The sequence below is a fragment of the Vicia villosa genome, linkage group LG2 (assembly GCF_029867415.1).
Source record: "Vicia villosa cultivar HV-30 ecotype Madison, WI linkage group LG2, Vvil1.0, whole genome shotgun sequence".
NCBI lineage: Eukaryota > Viridiplantae > Streptophyta > Magnoliopsida > Fabales > Fabaceae > Vicia > Vicia villosa.
In genome coordinates, this window is record NC_081181.1 from 15,813,556 (window position 1) to 15,827,122 (window position 13,567).

The 13,567-nt window shown below is 31.8% G+C and overlaps 1 protein-coding gene and 2 long non-coding RNA genes across 4 annotated transcripts; all 3 read right to left on the reverse strand.

Annotated features, from left to right (window-relative positions):
* Positions 1 to 521: 521 nt before the first annotated feature.
* LOC131645943 (uncharacterized) lies at positions 522 to 4,399 on the reverse strand. 2 transcript variants are annotated; one of them, XR_009297233.1, is made up of 4 exons: positions 4,153 to 4,399; positions 3,863 to 3,928; positions 1,669 to 1,951; positions 522 to 802 (listed from the first exon to the last, which is right to left on the reverse strand). It is a non-coding gene; the product is annotated as an uncharacterized LOC131645943 (long non-coding RNA). The 2 variants fall into 2 exon arrangements; XR_009297232.1 differs by lacking the exon at positions 1,669 to 1,951.
* Positions 4,400 to 5,334: 935 nt separating this feature from the next.
* LOC131645944 (uncharacterized) lies at positions 5,335 to 6,010 on the reverse strand. The gene is made up of 3 exons (XR_009297234.1): positions 5,822 to 6,010; positions 5,582 to 5,692; positions 5,335 to 5,492 (listed from the first exon to the last, which is right to left on the reverse strand). It is a non-coding gene; the product is annotated as an uncharacterized LOC131645944 (long non-coding RNA).
* Positions 6,011 to 8,135: 2,125 nt separating this feature from the next.
* LOC131648629 (uncharacterized) lies at positions 8,136 to 11,100 on the reverse strand. Its single transcript, XM_058918370.1, has 2 exons — positions 11,046 to 11,100; positions 8,136 to 10,417 (listed from the first exon to the last, which is right to left on the reverse strand). Exons 1-2 carry the CDS (start codon positions 11,098 to 11,100, stop codon positions 8,136 to 8,138), a joined length of 2,337 nt encoding a protein of 778 aa, XP_058774353.1.
* Between the last annotated feature and the right edge of the window lie 2,467 nt (positions 11,101 to 13,567).

Sequence of the window (13,567 nt, forward strand, 5' to 3'; positions counted from 1 at the left end):
ATTTTAAAAATTAAATTTCACAATTTTTTAATATTTTTAGTTATTTTTAAAAAAAATTTAAAAAACTAAATTTCACAAGAATTAAATATTTTTAACTATTTTTTAAATTTCTTAAAAAAATTAAATTTCACAAATAAAAATTAATATACCCATTATTTTTATATTTCTTTCAAAAATTTAAATTTCACATAAAATAATTTCAATATTCTTAATTGTAAAAAAAAAAAAACACACACACACATATATATATATATATATATATATATATATATATATATATATATATATATATATATATATATATATATATATATATATATATATATATATATATTCTTAAATGTAAAAAATACACACACACACACACACACACACACACACACACACACACACATATATATATATATATATATATATATAAACAAATCTTGTAAGTAAATGGGAAAATCCATTGTTCTAAGAAGTAAACTAGACATACACTAGTCTGAAATGACATAACTAATATTAATAAGTTTAGAAAGTGATACAAAATTACTACAAATCTTTGGATTTCCATTACACAAGGTTCTTGAATTACAAAAGAGAATTCCTAGGTGAAGCAACATTCAAATTCAAGATTACATACAATACTAGACTACTAGCTACATATCTCAAGTTGGTATAAGTTGAATTCAAGTTGCATAAAGTCCTTAAGCTACAAGAGAATTCCAATTGATTGGAGCCACTCAATTTCTTCATGTTTCCACCTCTTCTTTGCATGCCAAAACTTTTCTCATCATTACTCATCTTCAAGTTAAAGAACCTGCTATAAAGTTTTCAGAGGTATAATAATCTCAGCATTGCTTCTTCTAAGTATACTTCACTAAGTATAGAAGAAACATCAAAGCACATATACCAATATACAAAAATAGAAGCAAGTAGTTGATAAAGTGGGAAAGTCATAACAGAACTCAAACTGTTCTTGCTGTAATGATTGAGAAGAACAAAGATTCTATGACACATGTTAATGTTCAATTCATTGACAAAAAAAGTGTTGAAACAATCTTAGACTTAGTGTACTTATGCTTCTGTTAAAACTTAGAAGTGGAATTGAACTTAGTGTACTTATGCTTCTGTTAAAACTTAGAAGTGGAACTAAACAACACCTATCAAAGAAAAAACTTAGTGTACTTATGGTTCTGTTAAAACTTAGTGTACTTATGCTTCTGTTAAAGCACATATACAAAGTCAGCATCATCAGTCACTATGACAGTTTCCAGTATTTCACAAATGCACAAACATTCTATGCTAAACTATTAATTACTTAACAAATCAGTCACTATGACATAAGCAAATCAGTCACTAAATAGTGCAGGTGCGAGTTCAAGCTAATGTCTAGCACCTTGGCCCTGTAGTGGTTGTTTCTTAAAACAGCAGCATCAAATGTAGCTCACTGTCCCAAGCCAGTGATCAAGTTACTTATCTAATCCTTATGGCTCTGTTCCATTTATATTCTTTTCATTTATCAAATGGAGCTATCAAATAACAAGAAACCATAGCACAAGAGAGTAATCACATGAAGTTGAAATTATGAACAGAGCCATAAGTCTCAAATTTCTTTATCCAGTTCAATTGAAATTAGGCACATTCATTCAAAGTTGTATAAAAAAGAGGGAAAAACTTACGTACCATATTTGTATAATGCTCTCCCAAGATAGATGGCAACTTCCAGTAACCTCATGTTGTGGAAAAGAAGGTTGAAAGGTCCTCAACAAAATCGGGTCCATCAATATCAAATGGAGCTATAAGAGAAAATCAAAGTAGAAAATAATTAAACATACATTAACAAACTTTTCAAAACATTCCCAAGCCGTAGAAGTTTTTGCTCTTTACGAACTAGGGACTGAACTGTCAACTGAATCCTCAGTTTGAATTACGGGTTCATCGCCTTCGGTAGACATATTTGAACTTACTGCATGCAGATAAAACCAAATTATGGATCATTAATTTCATCTCCAAATAAAGATTAATTCAACTTTTTTGCTAACACCTGTGAAGGTTCCAACTATCTACTACCACTAGTATATCTAGAAGTATAGGCATTACAACGTACAAGCATCAATACAATTGTTACGTATTATATGGTCAGTTACAGAAGAATGTAGGAAGCTGCAGATTTGAAGTACAAAAGCGACATTTAATAATACAGGCCATAAAGGTTGTTTAAAGAGCTGAGTATTATTATCTGCAACGAATTGTTAATGATCTCAAACAATAACAACTCTATTGAAGTCTAGTAAGTAGTAAGACCAACAGGTTGCAGTGCAGCAAGAACTTTGACAAGCTCCATCTTATTGCTGGAAAGAGCACTGGGTTAATTCAGGATCAACAGAGGAAGGGGTTGTAAACATGTTATAGTTTGGATTCAACACTTTTTCAACACTTTTTTCAAATTTCAAAATTTGAATTCTATATATGTCTATTTCACATAATAGTCAATGATCATTAAACTTTGGGCAGTGTTGGTTTTGCGAGACAATAAATTTCATAGTCCCATTGCAAATATAAAGACCAAGTCCTTGTTTTCAAGTTTAATTATTTTTGATTCCTCAAGAAATAATTTTAGTGGTCCACTAGCAAAACAATATTTAAAAAACAATGAAGCCATGATATATGCAATACATGGAAATGCATGCATTGAATTATACAATTTATAAACAATGATATCAGTTTCATCCTATGAATTTGGTTAGGCTATATATTCTCAACAGAATCATTAACTAATAAAGAGAACCTATCAGCTGAAACATACAAATGACTAAGCTTCTGCTAAAAGCAATTATATCAGTTTAATCCTATGAATTTGGTTACAATATCTAACATGTTTATTATATTCAATTAGATCATGTTTTCAATACGTAGTCAGTTACAATTCCATGTTCATTATTATATATAGCAAAACTTTAAAAGTACTATTATAATGTGTACCTTAAATATCTAACCATCGTTGATGAACATGCAACTTACAAGTTACTATTAAATCTATTACCAAATGCACAAGGCATGCCTCGAATACATAACAACAATACCATGTATCAGTTCTAAAACAGAATAGAAATTGAACAACTACAAAAGATTAAACAGAGCCTGCACCTCAACCTCTAACCAAATTCAACAGATTGACCTAAAGATCCGCAATCAAATTGAGCGTCTACACATATATGCCATATATTCACGCGTCTAGAATTCCTAAATACACTTTCGGATGCAAAAACTATTGAGACTTGACTTGAGATGAAGCCATTTTCAAGAGAGAACTTTTGCCTTTTCTGCCATTATTTTGACATTATTAGCGGAACGGCAGCCAAGTCATTGTGTTCCTTTGGCTCAAGTAAATTGTTAGGATTAGCAATAGGCCTCCTATTGTTTGAAGAAAGCCCTTAATACTAGTAGGCGTGCGAGAGAATGTATAATTATAACTGGCCAGAACTAACTGTTTTTTGATGGCTCTAAAAGGACTACCTACAGGGAGGGTCTGAGTAAAGCATTGTAAAGCGCAGTCGGCGAGACATCGGGACATTAGCAATCAGGAACATGGTAGGAACTTTCTTATTAAGTCTGAGAATAGATAGTATGAGATGTTTGTGAAATTCGTACTACAGTTACTATTGATTTTTCACGAACCAAGTTTACAAAGTGTGAATGAGTGGTACCTAGATGTCAGACTCTCATTATGGTATTATATAAACTTCATTTTCCTTAATCCTTAATAAGAAAGAACATAACAAATCACAATATGAGGAAGTGAATCAACAAAGATTAAAAACAAAACAGCAATCTCAAAACTCTCAAAACAATATGAGGAAACTAAACAAACATTTACCTTTTTAGCTTTGTAGAACTTGGAAATCAAAGCAATGTCAAGCGATAGCTATAAGCATAACCAACCCTGAAAACACAGAAACACAAACCTTTGAATGAAGCAACCCTGAAACTTATAACATAACCATAACCATAACCACAAATCCTTTAACATGAAAAATAATAATGGGTTTCAGCATATAAATCATCTTAAATACATCGTTTTTGCGTTCGAAACGAAAATCAAACATATGAATTTCGAAACGAAAAATCAAACAATGCATACGGATCGAAGAAAAATTCGGGAAATACCAATGATATCGAGTAAGAAGCCAACGATTACGAGATTACGAAACATTGAGTTGCGATGCTGATTTGAATTTGCGATGCTGAGATGAATTGCGATTGTAGCACCAAAACGTTGAGTTGAATTGCGATTGTAGCACCAAAACATTGAGTTGAATTGCTAGCTAAATGGTTTCATCAAGAAATTGGGGGAAGAAGAAATAGAGGGAAAACGAAATTAGGGTTCTTCTTTGGAGAGAACGTGATTCGTGAAATTTGGAAATTGAATCTGAAATGTTTTTCTAATTTTCAAATATGTTTTTTTTTTCTTATTGTGTTTTAACTTTTAACAAAAGAAATTAAATGTAATATATTTTTATATTAAAAAGTTTAATTTAATAAATGATAAAATAATATTCAATGGATTTATAAAATAAGATGGATGGATTGAATCCATCCATATGATTTAATGGATGGATTGGATAAATCCATTAAATTATTTTTTTGTTTAATGGATGGATTGGATGGATAAATTATAGGATGGATTGGATGGATATTGTGGTAATGGATTTTATTGCCACCCCTAAAAAATATTGCAGAAATAATGCAGTTTTATTACCATTAAGAGCTTCTTGTGCAATAATATTGCAGATACATAAAAAACTAAGTATCCAGATCTGTAAAAATATTTTGAAAACTAACAATATGTATGCTAATATAACAAACTATCAACTGTTGAATTAGTATAAAATATTTTCAAAAACCAAGTACATTGTAAACTAACTAAGCTGGCTCAAAGCCTCGGCAATGCATAGAGACCATTAAGCTTTAAATTGCCAATTGCATTCAATAATGCTCTACCATACAAGATACAAGAATAGATGGAAATAAGTCTTAGATGTCAGTAATGTTACAAGCTGGTAAAATCATTAAGGAAGCGCCCAACATTTGGCATTCTGACTTTATTAGAATCTTTAACTAACACTAAATAGAATCTTTAACTAACAAAATAAAAACAAAGCATAAGATCTAGCAAGAGACATATTACCTTAACTTTCCTCTCAGATACATGTGAAGATGTTTAAAATCTTCTATGGGATTGGAGTTGTCATCTTTTTCAACACAGTAAGGAAGACCAAGAAAATCAATATCAGTGAATTAACAACTCTTTTAATGGACACAACAGATGGCTTAAGGTTCATTTGGCCAATGTATAGTTATAAGTTGCAATTCAAAAAGCAAACTCAAAAGACTATAATTTTTATTATAGCAAAATCAAGTTTCGATATCATGTTAAATGGGCTAGAATCTCACCCATGTGTATAGATACCCCTAGTGTTATGAAGAGAAAATACAGCAGCTTGGATCTATATAAAAGTTATGAATAAGAATTTTCATTAGAATTCAGGTTGGAGCAGAAGTACACATGTATGAAGTCAAAGATTAAAGATTGTACCTCGGGAAATCTCATTATCACTTGATTTGCACTATCAGGATCGAGCGGAAGAACATTGAAAGGGACTATGATCTCCGTCTTTTCACCAATTTTATCTCGTGTCTCCAAAGTCTACTACAATGGCAACACAAATCAACCAAATAAATAGTACAACAGCAAGTATAAAGCTAACATGATATTGAATACATATAAGCCAATAAAAAAGAGCGAAAAAAATTCTTAGAAGCCATAGAAATTAACCTCTCGATCAACTTCCATAGATTGGGTCATGTTAACAGCCTTTAAAACTTCAAAAAGAACATTAGCAGTCTATATGCCTTGGTAAGTTGTGTTCTGAAAGAAGAGACAATCTATCATTATTCATCATACATTTTTCAGAAAACATATCAAACTAAAACGGAGAAAGATGTGATTGAAGTTATAAACGGAGAAAGGGGAACGAGAAACAAAGACGAGGGAGAAAGGTGGTGGCGGCGATATTAGGGTTTGATGGGAAAAGAGTAGAAGGTTTGAGAGAGAGAGAGAGATATATGAAATGAGGTTGTGTGAAATATTATAGAAAGTGTGCAAGAGGGATTTCGAGACCTGTGTTGTGGGAAATAGAGGGGATTTTGAAATAAAGAAGGATTTGAGTTGCCAAGTGTCTCACACTGATTGGATAATAGAAAAGTAGTTGGGTTATTTTGTTAGTTACAATTTTGTCCAAATTGTAGCGTAAATTAATTTTTAGGGAAGGGCATTTTTGGGAGTATGGTCAATCTCTTATTAATGGGTAGATAGTAGATTGACACGGGCTAAAAAGGTACCATGTCTAATTATCGTGATAGTAAACATAAGAAACGAGAATGGTTGGTCGTTTCTACAAAAGCCGCCATGGTTTGAAATTGCAATATGATCGCAATTGCAAATGTTGTAATTAAGATCATTGTGGTTGTTATGCGACACACATGGGGAGTTTTGCAAAATGATAATTTATTGGGAGTCGTTTGAAATATAGATGAATTTTTATTTATCCAATTTAAAAAGTTGGGTAAGGTTATCTTTAGTGTAAAATGTTTTAAAAACAACAAATAAATATATTATTTAGTAAATAATTAAATATGTAAAAGTTAAATCGTATTATGTGATTGGTTGAAGGTACACTACCCATCTTTTTGTGATGGGCAGAGAAATTTTCCCCTAAAATATATTGTTGGGAAACTATTAAAATTGAAAAAAAAATCATAAAATCAAATTGGGGTTTTGAAAATTTTAAATTTTTGTGAAAAAAAGTTGAACATACCAGAACCAAATTTTCTAATGCATTCAGTCACGTGGTTTTAAATTGCACTACAATTACAATTGTGGTTTGATGTGGTTGTGAAAAATACCATATCAACAATATGGCCGTTGCCATTTGAAATTTAAAATCATGGATAACAAAATTCTTTGTAAAAATTTCCAATTCAGATTCAATAAGGTAAACATACAAACATTATGAAAATACTTTATGGGTCTGTCTGTTTGATAAAAATAGCGGTTGAGTGATAAGCTAGCTGGTAGTTTATAATTGATGGCTGATGACTGATGACGGGTAGCTTATAGCTAATGGTTGAGACTGATAGTTGATAAACTAATTGAAGTGTTTGGTAAAATTAGCGGTTCAACTAACTTATAAATGTAAAATGACATAAAAGATATTTAATAATAATTATTTTATTTTAAATTAAATTAAATTATAAAGAATAAAAGTGAAATTTTGTTAAAATAATAAGGATAAAAAAGGAAGAAAAAACGATAAGCTATAAGCTATAAGTTAAAACGCTATTTAAAATAGCGTCTGAAAAATAAGTTATAAGCTAGCAAAATAAGGTATAATTTCGTGATGAAAAAATTGTTACCAAACATATCTAAATTGTCGAATGAACTTATAAATTATAATAAATTATAAGCTCTAAACTATAAGAACAAAATTATGTTTGCCCAAAAAAAACATAGCCTATGCGGTTAATATCTTCTTGAACTGAAACATATATAATCTAAAAAAAAGTATATGATATTAAACTTAGGCCAACCTTAAAACCAATCTAGAACAATATAATACTCGACAAATATATTTATTTATAGAAAATACATAATAGAGGGAATCCTAGAAAAAAATCACTATGATAATACTATAATAAACCGTATCATCAATCACTAACAATTTATAAGTTTATTCAGAAAGAAAAAAAAAACATTTTATTGCTTATACAAAAAATATAAAATGAATTCCAAACAAGACTTCAATAAACACACAATAAAAAATATCTTGACGGACACACATCTAAGCTAAAACCATGGAGACTAAGATTCCAGCAAGAGAAGTAACAGCAACAAAGAAGGTATTTGTGACAGAGAATGCAGCAGAGGGTGCATCAGCTTCCCCTGGGTTTGATGCTGGACCATTTGTTCCTGGTGCCGGTGGAGAAGAGGCAGGGGCGGATCCAGACAATATATATTGGTGTGGCTAAATATAAACGAAAGTACGAACTAAATCACATTAAAAATGAATAATAATATTCAATGCAATACATTACAATGAAAATCGTCTATCATTCATTTCTTGAAAATGAGCTAAAATAACATCATTGTTAATTGTTCCAAGAACATCTTTTTCTATAAAAGTTACAAGACGATCATTTAACCACTGATCACTCATTTTGTTACATAATTGACTCTTCACAAACTTCATAGCTGAAAAAACACGTTCCACACTTGCAGTTGCTACCGGCAAGACTAAAGCCAATTTCAAAAGCTTATAAACCATATCAAATGTGTTGCACTTATTTGTTTCCACAAATTTTGCACAAAGATCTGAAAGTCCTTTTAAATTTGCAAATTTTGGATCACATCGAACATTTCTAACATAATTTTGAAGTTGATGTCGCATCACCACTTCCGACACATCCACAAAATCATTTGGATAAAGTTCAACCATCCTTAATAACTTTTTCACATCAAAAGCTGCAAATGACGATGAAGGACTCAAACATGAAACACATTCTAAAAGTTCAGTATTCTCTTCATCAAACCTAGCATTGAGCTCGTGCAACTGCAAATCTAAAACATTAAACAAACAATCATGCTTATAATGATGCAAATTAGAAACACTAGAAGTTGTAGCATGTCGCCTAGGTTTCTTCCCTTGCACATATGATGCATCCATGTCAGGCACATCAATGTCAAGCTTATTGCAAATTTCCATAACCTTAGATATAAGCTCTTCCCATCCATCATTCCTCATTTCTTGTAATTCTTGTTTGGTAGCATTGACAAGTGACAAAGCATTCAAAAGATCTTGATCACGATTTTGTAACGCTACACTCAAATCATTTGTAAATCCTAAAATCTCAACCATCATATATAACATGAAGATAAAATCAAATGATTGAAGCACATCTAACAAAAGCATAGTTTCACCATATTTTTCAAATGACGTATCATTTCCAACTTCTTCAAGTACCCCAATAATGGCACCATACAAAGTCATCAAACTAGTGAGAGTCCTAAAGTGGGAACCCCAACGAGTGTCACCGGCTCTAGCAATAGATGATTCTTGGTTTAACCCACTACCAGTTTCTATTTGGCCCTCTTCAATCAATTTAGCAAACTGAGCTACTTGTTTGTCCCGAAGTAATTCTTGTCTCTTATTAGAAGATCGAATGAAATTAACAAGCATATTGACCTTACCGAAAAACCCACTAACATCTTTGTGAGTCTTAGCACATGCAACAAGTGCCAATTGAAGTTGATGGGCGAAACAATGCACATAATAAGCAGATGGATTCTCATTTTGGATTAAAGTTCTCAAACCACCAAACTTACCTCTCATATTGCTAGCTCCGTCATACCCTTGCCCCCTAATGCTAGATATACTCAAGCCATTAATAGACAACAACTTCTCAAGGGCCTCCTTAAGTGACTTAGCACTTGTTTCTTTAACACTTACAATTCCAAGAAACCTTTCTTTTACCAAACCTTCATTATTAACATAGCGAATAACAACAGCCATTTGTTCTTTACCAGCAACATCACCAGATTCATCAATCAAAACACAAAACACATCATCCGCAATATCACATATAATTTGTTGAGTTATTTCACATGCACAAGCAGCGGCAAGATCCTTTTGAATCTTAGGGGAAGTCATAAGGTTATTTCCCGGAGCACAATTAATTACACTAGCTATCTCCGGGTTGATTTCCTTTAAAGTATCCACCAACTCAAGAAATGGCCCCTTAAATAAAGAGTTAAGAGACTCATCACTCCCTCTAAATGGCATGCCACACCTCAAAAGAAACTTAGTAGCTACAAGGGATGTGTTTACACGAACACGGTATTCGGCATTCATTTGCTTAGTTTGATTAACAAACGAGGCCTTAATACTTTGGTTTGGATTCATGAGAGCATAACCCATATGCACACAATCAACATGACTATTGGAAGAAGTAGCATGATTAGCCAACCTTTGAGCATTCTTCCAATCACCAAAACCGTCTCCCACAAAGTGATCCCCCCCATACTTAGAAACATTTTTAAACAAAAAACATGGCAAACAAAACACTAGGTCCTTAGATTCACTATAATCAATCCAATCATACAAATCAAACCAATTTTTGCAAAATCGACGCTTTTGTTTACCTTGAATAGACCAAGGGTAAACGAAATTGTGAGGAGGTTGATGACGACCTATTTTTAAATAAGCTTTCCTTACCTCATTTTGGATGTCGGGATGATAGCTTGAAATTGGAGGCCTAATTCCCGGATCCGTTTCCAACAATTCATAATCAACAACTTTGATACTTTCCGATGCTTCTACATTAGTCGAAGAAATTGAAGGGTTGGAAGGAAGGATTCTTGTCAAGAGCAGGTAAAGAGGTCCTAATCAAGGCGGTTGCGCAAGCGATTCCAACGTACGTTATGAGTTGTTTCAAATTGCCCGAAGGGATATCCCTTAAGGTTGCACGCGTGGCTTAGTGTTTGTTCTTTACTAATATGATAATGTTTTGCAAAATTTATAAATATTGCGAATATTTTAATGACACGCAAATATTATAGTTCAATCATATTAGAGTGTGCAACCTTAACATTTGAAGTTGTCTTTTATGTAGAACTTGGAAATTCAGAGATTAAAGCCAATTATCATTGTCAATAATTTGACCGTCAAGAATGGAGTCGTTTAGGATTGTAATATTTGTTCATAATCTTTATCAATTTGTTACTTTTACTAATTATTATCCTTTTATTTCTTGAACTAACATAACTGTCATGATGTGAGTGTTATGAGGTCTTCATTGAGATACATGTGATCAGCTCTTGCCTCTTCATATGCTTAGTTTGATTAACAAACGAGGCCTTAATACTTTGGTTTGGATTCATGAGAGCATAACCCATATGCACACAATCAACATGACTATTGGAAGAAGTAGCATGATTAGCCAACCTTTGAGCATTCTTCCAATCACCAAAACCGTCTCCCACAAAGTGATCCCCCCCATACTTAGAAACATTTTTAAACAAAAAACATGGCAAACAAAACACTAGGTCCTTAGATTCACTATAATCAATCCAATCATACAAATCAAACCAATTTTTGCAAAATCGACGCTTTTGTTTACCTTGAATAGACCAAGGGTAAACGAAATTGTGAGGAGGTTGATGACGACCTATTTTTAAATAAGCTTTCCTTACCTCATTTTGGATGTCGGGATGATAGCTTGAAATTGGAGGCCTAATTCCCGGATCCGTTTCCAACAATTCATAATCAACAACTTTGATACTTTCCGATGCTTCTACATTAGTCGAAGAAATTGAAGGGTTGGAAGGAAGGATTCTTGTCAAGAGCAGGTAAAGAGGTCCTAATCAAGGCGGTTGCGCAAGCGATTCCAACGTACGTTATGATAATGTTTTGCAAAATTTATAAATATTGCGAATATTTTAATGACACGCAAATATTATAGTTCAATCATATTAGAGTGTGCAACCTTAACATTTGAAGTTGTCTTTTATGTAGAACTTGGAAATTCAGAGATTAAAGCCAATTATCATTGTCAATAATTTGACCGTCAAGAATGGAGTCGTTTAGGATTGTAATATTTGTTCATAATCTTTATCAATTTGTTACTTTTACTAATTATTATCCTTTTATTTCTTGAACTAACATAACTGTCATGATGTGAGTGTTATGAGGTCTTCATTGAGATACATGTGATCAGCTCTTGCCTCTTCATATAGCACTACAACGAAATATAGATTTCCTAATGAGTTTTCACTTCGGTTGAATACTAGACCGAGATATAATCTATTTAAATTGACACCTTTATTTTAATTAAAATTTTAACCGTGTATTTTTTTTTTGGTTGAGCTACCAACCGATGGAAAATGTCCCTCAAGGACATGCTTTAAATTCTAACAACTACGGTTTTTATTTTATTTATTTTTAATTGGTGTTTCTTTAAAATTAAGAATTAAACCATTTATTCCCTCAGCTTGGCTAGCAACTGATGGGAAAAGTCGCTCATGGACACATTTCGAACTCCATCAAATGTAATTTTTAATTTTGTTTCTTTTTCAATTGGCGTCTTTCTCTTTTTAATAGAAAATTAAATCATATATTTCCTTGGTCGAGTTAGCAACCAGTGAGAAAAGTTATTCAGAGAGATTTTTTCATTCAATTACTTTTATTTTTAAATTTTAAAAAATACAAGTTATCCTCTCAGTTGGGTTCCTAACCAATAGAAAATCTATTTCAATTATTTTTATTTTTATGTAAATGAATACAAGCTATCCCCTACTTGGACCTTCCAACCGATAAGAAAACTATGTTCCAGCTATTTTCAGTAGGGTGTTATTCCTTTCATTTATATTTGCACAATCATTTCTTCTTGAATTGTATTTACCTTAACGAAATTTCTCTCTCTTGAAACTTCATCTTCCGTAAACGAAACATCATTTCCTCCACCTTTGTCTTTTTCAACTGAATGTCATTGTCTTGTGACGAAGTAAATCAAACCAAACTCCATCTTTTCTTTTTCAACTGAACGTCATTGTCTCGAAACAAAGTAAAGTAAACTAAAATTGAACTAAGCTAGGAAAGGAAAGAAAAGGAAACTGGAAACGAAGCTTTATCCAACATTGTCTTCATCTTCTTCATCACATTTTTTGGTACGTAAATACATTCACCTTACATTTAATTTCTTAATCCATCATATTTTATTTTATTATCAACTTATTTTTCTCGTATAATTAGAATGATTATTTTTTACTGTCTCTTTGAACCCAAATTAAGATTTTGGTGTATTAATTTTGACTTTTAAACTTGAATGTGCTCTCAAATTTGAAATTATCAAAGATTTCTCATTGTTGGTTGATCGTTTTATATTTGTTTCCAAATTCTTGTTATGTTGTATCTTATGTTTGTTTTCATTTTCTCTAGTGTTACTGAAAAAATATACACATTATTCACATCTAATGGAATGCTTGTAACTTACCATTAACATTTACTGAATATATATATATATATATATATATATATATATATATATATATATATATATATATATATATATATATATATATATATATATATATATAGAGAGAGAGAGAGAGAGAGCGCGCGCGCAAGCACGCGCTAAGCTTGTAGCATACAACTTCACATGCCTAAAAACAAGACAGATAGAACCATAACGAAGAGCCCTAAGCAACGAGAATTCTAAACACATAGCATCCTCAATACAAAGATGATATGTGCTTAGGACTCCTATTCGATACTCTTCCGAATGAAAGACCCAAATCATTTTTTCCTAATACTATCTTATTTGTAGCCGCCCCACCGTCGAATACATTATTTTTTAGGATGGATTACAAAACTGGAAAAAATGTTCTTCTACCTTGAAGAAAATATTTGTTTAGCTTTTGCAATCCATCTCAAACGATGGTGTTGTTGTTGCTGTTTAAGGTTTTGAA

Coding starts and splice junctions, on each gene's coding strand:
- LOC131648629 (XM_058918370.1), bottom strand. CDS start 11,100: ATGGGGGGGATCACTTTGTGGGAGACGGTTTTGGTGATTGGAAGAATG. Junction 10,418..11,045: donor GATTGGAAGAATGCTCAAAG/GTTGGCTAATCA, acceptor CGACTAATGTAG/AAGCATCGGAAAGTATCAAA.